Genomic DNA, 10502 nt, shown 5'->3' with positions numbered 1-10502 from the left:
TACTAGTTATTAAAAATTAATAATACACCCGTGAATTAACAAAGTATTATAACACGATTGGGTAAACAAAATTATGTGGGTCATGTAGTTTATAAATTTAAAGTATAGATGACATCACCTACAATTTAGGATCATGTATGACGTGCGATTTGCTTGTTCAGCACATAGATGACAAGTGTAAAATTTTTACTCCAAAAATAAAGTCTGTAGGACACTTAGCTTATTACTTCATCAAATATAACTTATCATAAATGTTTTCTTAACATGAATTGTATGTTGTGTTAGTATCTTTTTAATTCTTTAAATAAAGTAATACAACTTATCATTAGATGTTCATTATAATATATATATATAATTAGAAAAAAAATGAATTTATGTAAATTTACTTTATCAAAATACAAATCTTACACGTAACTAGTTTTGCAGATGACGCAGCTTTTTTATTTTCTTAATTTTTAGTATCGGCATGAAATGATGGCTAATAAGTCGTGCCGACAACATCGGCCCACACGGACTCATGGGCCGGCACGGCCCGCTAATTTAGTGGGTCGTGCCCACTTTTTTTATAAGGACCCAACACGGCTCATGGCACGAGCCCACTCTTGTTGTGCCCAAAAAAAGCCCACCAACCATTTTTTCCTCTTTAAGCTCACATGTCCAGTATACCTAAAAAAGTCAACATGGCTGCTGTGTTTTATTCAAGCCTATGTGTTTAATGTGATTTTTTAAGCCCACCCATAATAATAATAATTTCATAGATCATAGTAATGATTAATGAAAAATAAAATTACAATCCTAAAATAACAATTACACCTAATTTTATTTGAACTACTAATATTATAATTGCACTTGAACTCCATTGAATAAAAATGTAATTTTTAATTTATCATAAAAATATTTTGTTTATAATTTTATTTTAATAATTGCATAAATATGAAAATATTTCATTCACAAATGAAGCATATCTCCATTAACTATTAACTAAGTTACGATTTCATAAATGAAATATTAATGTCATAAAAATTTTTATTTATCATTTATAAAGTCATGATATTTATTTATCCATTTAATAAATTATAAACATAAAAAAATTAGAATACTTATTTAAACTAGGACTTAAATTAATTTTTAAAAGCCTATGTTAAAAAAATATATTAAAAATTTTAATTTTAAGATATTTGTAAAATCATGATATTTTATATTTATTTTTCATTAAAAAATTTTACTTTGAAATACTTTGGCCCACGTGCTATTGATGGCACACGGGCCGCATGCTTAGCCCACCAATGAAACGTGCTTATTATGTGTCTTTTCGCGTGCCCAAAATTCTAGGCTCGGCACGGCCCACGTGCGTGCCGTGTCGTACTGCATGCCCTACCGAAATGTGTTTGTATCGTGTCGTGTCGTGCCTCATGCCGTCCAGCCCATTGGCCATCTCTATTAGCATGTCATTAAATTTTCGCTTGAATCCATAATTGTCAGGATTTTAAAATTTTAATATCCAACGCTGAATGCATGCGGACACCGAAAAAGAATAAGGATGAGAAAGTTTGTTTTATCACCAATGCGATAATGATAAAACACATTTTAAAAATATAAAATTATCTATCAAAATTTACTGAAGCATCTTGGAAATTTTATGTATTAAATTTTACTGTTTTCCAATGGAAGACTTTGAAAACAAAGCACAAATATCCATAAATAAAATTACAATCCTAAAGTTAGAGAATAGTCGCTTTGCCAAGCATTTCCTATTCTTCACTACCTTGCTTGGTACTTCAACACTGATTGGAGATGGTATCCTCACTCCTTGCGTCTCAAATATTTGGCTTGCAAAATTAATTATTTTCATCCTTGAAGTACATTACATTACATTCATTCTCTCTCTCTCTGCTACATTTTCATCCGCCAGTTTTATCGGCTGTGGGAGGCATAAAAAAAGCAACTTCCACAATCACAAATGGTATTTTTACTCTACTTGATAAGAATTCTCAGGTGCACACATTTTGCATTTTGATAATATCTAGGCTTTGAATTCCAAATTTCTCTTTGTATACAGATAAAATTGTTTGAATAGCAGCATCCATACTTTAGTCCCATATTTGGTCTTCCTTTTCATGATTCAGAGATTTGGAATTCAGAAAATAGGATACTCATTTAGTCCTATACTTTTCACTTGGTTCGTGTTAATTGCTTGCATCGGCTTATACAATATCACACACTTTGACCCAACCATACTCAGAGCTATAATCCATGGTTTATCATTGATTATTTCAGAAGGAACAAGAAAGCAGCTTGGATGACTCTTGGCGGCACTATACTCTGCACTACATGTATCTCTAGCTAATAGCATTTTGATTCATCATAATTTGGCAATTTTTTGCGAATTTATACTTTTTTCAAATGAATTAAACCATGAGCCAAAGCATTATTTGCGGACGTTGGCCACTTTACTGTTCTCTCCATGCAAATCAGCACTTGTTGTGTGTTTTACCCAGCTCTTGTTTTGCAATACATCGGACAAGCTTTTGTGCTTGTAAAGCACCCAGAATACGCTAGTGATGCCTTGTACAAATCTGTGCTAGGTGATTCATATCTTATATGCAACGCATTGCTCAGCTTAATTGCTCCTTAATCATTTACAAATTATATATGCATATATTTTGATTTGGAAGGGTGTGTGGTAAAACATTTCAGATCCTCTATATTGGTCGATGGTTGTGATGGCTATATTGGCGGCAATCATAGCAAGTTAGTTCTTAATTTCAAGAACGTTCTCCATAATCCAACAATCCCTGGCATTAGAATGCTTCCCCTGAGTCAAAATTGTGCATACATCAACTAGACACAAAGGTTAAGTTTACGTTCCCGAGGCTAATTACCTGCTCATGCTTGCTTGTGTATGCGTTATTTTCAGTTTCAGGAGTTCTGAAAAGATGAACAATGCATATAGTAATGATTCTACCTATAATTTTTAAAACTTTTTTTCTTTTAGCCTCTTTAAAATAATGACATTTGAAACAATTGATAAATTTAATTAACTATATGCGTATATGAATACAGTGCTTGTTGTGGTATATATGATGGTATTGACATCGTGCTTCCTAGTACTTGTCATGATAATGATATGGAAATCTCACATAATATTCGTAATCTTATATATTGGCATCATTGCTTTGGTCGAGTTTGTTTATTTTACTTCAGTTCTCTACAAATTTGAGAACATGGTGTGCCACTCATCTTTAGGCATTACATTGAGAATATACCTGCAGTGCACTCTATCCTTGTATTCGTCTTTATCAAATCTCTACTTATTAGCAAGATTCAGCTAAAAGAAGTGGTTCATTTTCTGCATAATGGAACCAAAGAAGATTAATATGTATCGTTATGTTACAAGACACGGATACATGGACGTTCGCAACGAGCGAGGTCCTTTTGAGGGAGTATTAGTTGAAAAATTAAAGGAGTTTATTAAAGACGATTATGGTTTCTATCAGGAAGCTATCAACAACGATCAAGTGTTAAAGACTTGGCTGTTGCATTCGATAATGAAGAGAGTGACCCTGGTGAGGATGTAATGATTCATGAAGAGAAACAAAAAGAGGACATGGGGAAAGAGATTGAGACAATTGAAAAAGATTGGCAAGCTGGTGTTGTTCACTTGATTGGTGAGAATGAAATGGTTGCAGCAAAAAGAGCTGGAATTGCGAAGAGGATTATAATAGATTATGCATACAGTTTTTTGAAGAAAAATTTGAGACAAAGTGACAAAGTGTTTGATATTCCTCATAAACGCATGCTCAAAGTGGGAATGACTTATGAGCTTTAGATGATCACTTAGTATCAAGTTGGTGAACAACTTGCTCACTTTTAAGCTTAGAAAAGTCACGACTTAAGTGTAGGATATTGAATGGCTAAAAATTTATCAATAAATATGTAGCTTTTCTTTTATAGAAATATATATTAGTTGTTATGATTATCTTATTATGGCAATTTCATTACATTTTTTTACTTTTTTTCTATCCAAGTATGTTAAAGGTCTATCTATAAATTTTTAAAAAAAAAATCAAGATAAAATGTTAGATTCCAATTATGCACATCATATTTGGGGATTGCAACTTAAACCCCAATTAGAATTTAGGTTGAAATACTATAAATAGTGTTTGAGGATTAAAATAGAGTGACCACAATAGGATATTTGCTCAAACATTATCGTGCTCTTCTAAAAGTAAAAAGTTAGCAAAAGAGTTTATAGGCGAACAGGAGATAATGATGGTGATCTCGAGTAGACAGCCTCGATTAGGAGGTTATTTAGTGATCTCGAGCAGGTCACCTCGACCAGAAAGTTATTTGATGACTCGAGCACATCACCTTGACTAGGAGATCGACTAGAAGATAATTATAATTACCTCGACCAGATGGGTTTTGAAGAAACATTAGACTATGTCACCAGAAAGCAAGATTCAGTCAAAACTTCTCAGAAATACTAGCGATTGCATTCTTAGTGGACTGATAAGTCATTACAAGGTCAAAACACCTTAAAACATATTATAAGTAAGGCATAAGACTTTAAACTGATAAGAGTTGCTTAAAATTACTTAAGTAGTTGAAGGTTAAAAGCCTTGAAATGTGCTATAGATAAGGCAAAAAACCTTAAACTGACAAGAGTTGCTTAAAATTACTTAAGTTAGTAAAAGTTTATAAGCTCAAAACCTCAAGTCAAAACTTGAAATTTGCTCTCAACTTTTTTGGCCTGTGGCGAGGTTAATTTCAGCAACCTCGAGTCAACTCATAGAAGTCACCTTGAGGTCACTTTAAACTTTATATAGTTTCCAATCTTGATTCATTAAAACTCTCAACACTAGAAATTAGGGGATTTGTGTTTGGGGATTGAAATATGGTGACCATGATAAGGTATTTGCTCAAACATTATCATGCTCTCCTAAAAGTAAAAAGTTAACAATAGAGCTGATAGGTGATCAAAAAGTAATTCTAGTAATCTCGAGCAGATAACCTTGATTAGGAGGTTATTTAGTCACCTTGACCAAGAGGTTATTTAGTGATTTTAAGCAGATCACATCGACCAGGATGTTATTTGATGAATTGAGCACATCACCTTGACTAGGAGAGATGAGTTTGGTGATTTCGAGCAAGTCACCTCAACTAGAAGGTAATTTCAATTATCTCGACTAGATGGGTTTTGAAGAGACATTAGACTAAGTCACCAGGAAGCAAGACTCAGTCAAAACTTCTCCGAAATACTAGGGACCACATTCTTAGTGGGCTGAAAATTAGTGGTCTTATTTAGAATTCTAAGAGGAGGATTGGGCCAAGCGGATAACATCTAGTCAGGGGATGGGTATTGGGTTTTCTCTTTTTTGGAGCTTTTGATCTCTATTTTTGTTTTAAATAGATATTATTTATTTTTATTCTAATAAACCCATAAATTGACTTGAGCGTAGGAGAGTTCATGCCGGAAAAACTTCTAGCGTCTCTTATTGTTCTCTGTGATTTCAGGTGGTCGAAGGTTATTTACGAGTGGTCGTAGGGCATTTTTGACGATAATGTTGATGTAGGAATTTGATATCAAGTCACCAACCAACTCAACCGGATTTTGACATTAACAAGTAGTTTACTTCATAATTTTTTATAAAAATAATGTTTGGTAAATTTTTTAAAAGCTACTCATTTAATAATTTTTACATTTTGACAACAACTTTTTTTTTATAAGAAACTTATTAAATAATTTATCAATCTTTTTAAAAATTTCTAATATAACTTTAATATTTTAATAAAAAGATAATTATTTCTTATTTTTTATAAACTTGAATACACATATATTTCCATTTCATCCTTCAGAAACGGCAAAAAGCAATTGTAAAGTCATTATCTTGCTCTAAATTTGATAATCCTTGACCATATCTCTTCAAATCCCTCACTAAATTTAGAAAAGATTTTAAGCCCACATGGAAACTCAATCACCCATTTATAAAGATCAACCATCTTCTAGTTTTGGCAATGCCTTTATCAAATCTACCAAAACAGCAAGGTATGTCAATATAATAGTGGGACTAACTTTCTCTAAAATTGTCAAATATCCTTTTGCCAACTCTAGCAAATGGGGCCCACCGAAGACCAAAAATACCACCCTACAAAACCAGCAAAACTGGTCAAAATAGCCCATACTCTAAAATTAACAAATTACTTTACTAAAACCCATTTTGATTCCTGAAAACCCCAACAGACCAAAGCCCTCGTTCTAAATCTGGCAAAAGAACTAGTTAAAAAAATCTCTTCCTCTAAAATTGTCAGTGTGCCAGTACTCTTTTGCTATAACTGGCAACAGAGATATAATTAGACTAGATATTACAAAATAAAACAAAATAAAATTAGAAAAACCCAGTAAAAGTAATAAAATCCCAAGCCCCATTTTAAATGTAGCAAAAGAATCAGCTACCACAGGTAGCCAGTGAAACCACTAGGATAATGATGATAAAAAATCACATCACTAAGCCAAATTAATAAAACAATCCTAAAAAGACAAAGTCTTTGAACTGAAACTGCCCTACGTGGGACCCACACATGATACCTAAGAAAGTCAGAAAATGGTAAGTAGGGCCCACGAGAGATGGGACCCATGAGCACCCAAACACTCCAAATGTGGCAAAAGCAAATAAGGAATCAATTCATGCAAACGCAGTAAACACTCCAAAATAGAATAAACAGAGCAAACAGACAGCGCCATCGGCCATGCAAACTTGCCGTTTCTAGCCTTAAAACGCTTAAATAAAATGATATATATTTATTTAAAGAAAAAACTCTCACGTTATTATCATCTCTAAATTTGGCAATCCTTTTCTTTTCCTCCACATTGATCCATTGCCTCATAAATGTTTCACAAGGACAAGAACCTAAGACATTTGACACAAATTTATGAACTGTGACAAAGAGAAGTAATTTTGGTTTCTGTTGGGTTTTTTGTTTCTGGGTTTCGTGATCAATTGGAGAAATTAAAAATAAAAAAATAAAAGATGGGCAGAGGGAAGATAGAGATAAAGAGGATCGAAAACGCAAACAGTAGGCAAGTTACATTCTCTAAAAGACGAGCTGGGTTGCTCAAAAAGGCTCAGGAATTGGCTATTTTGTGTGATGCTGAGGTTGCCGTTATTATCTTCTCAAACACTGGCAAGCTTTTTGAGTTTTCGAGTTCTGGGTACGTTCTGGGTTTTGTTTTCTGGTTGCATGTGTGTGTTTGGTCGTACTTGTTGATGGGTTCTTTTCGCTTTTAGATTTGCCCCTTTTTCCTAACAATGTTACTTGTTGATGGGTTCTCTTCGCTTTTAGATTTTTTTCCATTTTTTTTAACAATGTTCATGTGCAGTTATGAATTTGTAATATATATATTTTTAATTTTCTTGTGTCGATTTTTTTTTTTAAGTTTACTAAGATTATTTTGGGATTTTTTAAGGAAAAATTGCTTAAATTTTTGTATGTGTTTTTGGATTTTATTTGAGAAATTCTTATGTTAATAAGAAAATTGCTGTAGGAATTTGCGATCTTGTCCAACAACTATGAACAAATTCAGTCTCTTTCTCTGTCTTTTGCTGTTTTAAAATCATTATACATGTTAATTAGTTCTCCACTGCAATAGAAATTGTCGTGTATAAGTGCCCTTCAGTCAGAACTGTTCTATTGATAAACTCTACTCGGGAAATTCTCAAAGTTATTTTCTATCATGTCTATCGATTGTCTTTTAATTGATGGTGGGGCATTTCTCGGAGGAGATGATCTGAATTGTTAATGTTAAAATCAATGCAAAATAATTTGATCATAGATCGAGTAAAAGGACTACAGGATCTCAAAAACAGGCTTGAGAAAGGTGGCTGCACACAGAAGAGGGGGAATTTGTCTGAGTCTTTTTAAAGAAGATTTGACTTATTTTATTTCTTCTTATTTTTGTAGTATGAAGAGAACGCTTTCAAGATATAACAAGTGTTTGGATTTTTCCGAGGCCGCTGTGGCAGAATACAAAACAGAGGTACTAATTGATACATGATTACACTTGTGAAAGCTGGTTCTACTTATGGCACTGGGTACATATTTCTGTATCACGAAAATGAAGCATTCATGAAAGAATTGCTTCTAGGTTCTAGCTTTCACAGTAGTATATTGATCAAGAAACTGCTCGTGTAGAATTTTTTTCATACTAGGTAATAATTTCTTTGAGATATTTCAAAAGTCCATTTTGCTATGTTCTTCTTGTTTAAGGGGAATGGGATAAGGGATACACTACGAGGCACGAAGAGCTTTTGTTATTCCACTATCCATTTCTGATGATCAGAAATTCTTTTTTGTTATTGATGTTATGATAAGAAATTCATTTTTGTGAGTGATGTTTCCAACTGTTCTTTCCTTTTTTCCACAGAAGCAAGACTCAAAGGAGGTGGATGGTCTAAAAGATGAAATTGCAAAGCTACAAATGAAGCAGTTGTAAGTCTTTTATTCCAGTTGAGTATTGTTCAACATATAGAATTTTTTGAGAATAACTTGCCTGTACAGATTTATATAAATATGCTGATCATTGCTCTGATATGGCAGACGACTGTTAGGTAAGGACCTCAATGGTTTGAGCTTGAAAGAGTTGCAGCTCCTAGAACAGGATCTAAATGAAGGGTTGTTGTTGGTGAAGGAAAAAAAGGTTAAAATAATTTCCCTTTCATCTCTCTTTTGCCTTTTGAAACCAGCATTTGCCTGCAAACAGAAAACTACTAGATTCAGTGGTAGTAGTTAACTTTCACAATTTCAGGAGAAATTACTGATGGAGCAACTGGAGCAATCAAGGGTACAGGTACATATGATTATTAAGACTGCATGTCTTTACTAGATCAGACTGTGATCAAACACTTGAAAAAGAGAGAAAAAAGAACTATGATTAGCTGAGATATACAACCGAAAGTTTTCTGAACCTAATGCAAAAACCCTCAACTTTTTATGCCTTTGGGCTTGATGCCATCATTGGCAGCACTCTGCATCTTTGGTGGTACCACTTTACATTAATGAAGCTGTCTCTCTTTCTTTTCGCCCCTTCATTATGAGTAATCACTTTCTCTAATATCTTGATTTCAGGAACAGAGGGCTATGCTGGAGAATGAAACTTTGCGTAGACAGGCAAGATATATCATTCTCTGTGCAACCAAGTCACTTTCATTTTATTACTCTTTTATAAGTACATTTGTAATCTGATCTTTTAAAATTTTCTTTTGGGCACGGTAGGTTGAGGAACTTCGAGGTTTCTTTCCACCCACTGAATGCTCAGTCCCAGCATACCTCGAGTACTATCCTTTAGGAAGGAAGAATTCTCTTATGAACCACAGTTCTGCAACCCCTGATGTTGCCTCTGATGGCGCGGTTGAGAAAGGAGATTCGGACACTACCCTGCATTTAGGGTAATTTACTTTTCCTACATATAAATGCAACCTGTAACTAAATTGTGAAACCCTTGCTCCCTTTTGTCATTGTGCATTCGAAGATAATTGAAAAACTGAATATATTTCAACTTAGACAATACTTACAACAGTCAAATCTTTTGAGGTAATTGAGATTCTTTTATGCAGAATCGACATAAAGTTCTTGATTTTTCTAGTTACATTTCCTTGGAAATTGTATGGGGCATTTTTTTTTTTTTTTTTCACTAGCATACTAATGGAACTGATGAATGAAATTGGATGTTTTTGTTGAATTGTCGCCACTCATCCATTTTCTCTAGTCTAATGTGTATTCTCCGTGTTGCGTAGACTGCCTAGCAATCTTTACCACAAGAGGAAGGCACCTGAAAGGGAAACCAATTCAAATGACTCCAGGAGCCAATTGGGCGTGCTGTGATACTTTGCTGCTTGGAGTTTCTGCTTTGCTTTGGCTAGAAACAGCAGAAATGAAATGGTTTTTTCACAGTTTAGCAGTTTTCTGAACCAAAAAGTTTGGCTGAAAGTGCAAAATCATGATAGTGGCGGTGTATATGTTTCTTTGTAAGGAGAAATTATAAGCTTTTAAGATGGTGGTTATTAGACATGTTGTAGTTACTCTTACCATGTTTTGAAGTAATGGTCAGAGAAAATTGCAAACAGTTACCAAAGGCCTTCTTTTCTTCGCTTGCTTCACAAAAATGGCCATTGTCTTTTCTTGCAACTTTATCCTTCATTTTCCATGTGAAGAGTGAGACCAGGAAGCATGGATTCTGCCTCGGTTTTTAGAAACAAACTAAGAATCATTAAGGACACCTTCATAACTGCTCTATTTCTACAGCAGAAATGTTTCTCGTTTGAACAGAACTGGCAAATGTTCGCATACAAACTTCCACAAAGAGAAATTGAAATCTCATAATTTATGTACAAATAATAAAACATATTTCTAATGCTTAGTAGAGAAAGAAAATTACACAATTGTTTGTAATTACCATTGCAACTAATTATTTTTACTTGTTATGATGTCGAATTCCATCAAGC

At 33.7% G+C, this 10502-nt stretch overlaps 1 protein-coding gene and 1 pseudogene across 1 annotated transcript; both read left to right on the top strand.

The window, feature by feature from the left end:
* The first annotated feature begins 1664 nt into the window (after window positions 1-1664).
* LOC112099207 lies at window positions 1665-3829 on the top strand (annotated as a pseudogene).
* Window positions 3830-6885: 3056 nt separating this feature from the next.
* Window positions 6886-10227, top strand: LOC18043733 (agamous-like MADS-box protein AGL15). The gene is made up of 8 exons (XM_006438856.2): window positions 6886-7213; window positions 7963-8038; window positions 8426-8490; window positions 8599-8698; window positions 8807-8848; window positions 9127-9168; window positions 9274-9446; window positions 9795-10227. Exons 1-8 carry the CDS (start codon window positions 7032-7034, stop codon window positions 9880-9882), a joined length of 768 nt encoding a protein of 255 aa, XP_006438919.1. The 5' UTR covers window positions 6886-7031; the 3' UTR covers window positions 9883-10227.
* Window positions 10228-10502: the final 275 nt, after the last annotated feature.

The sequence above is a fragment of the Citrus clementina genome, unplaced genomic scaffold (assembly GCF_000493195.1).
Source record: "Citrus clementina cultivar Clemenules unplaced genomic scaffold, Citrus_clementina_v1.0 scaffold_4, whole genome shotgun sequence".
Classification (NCBI taxonomy): domain Eukaryota; kingdom Viridiplantae; phylum Streptophyta; class Magnoliopsida; order Sapindales; family Rutaceae; genus Citrus; species Citrus x clementina.
Note: the sequence above shows the minus strand (reverse complement) of the source record. Positions and strands in the feature narration are given on the sequence as shown.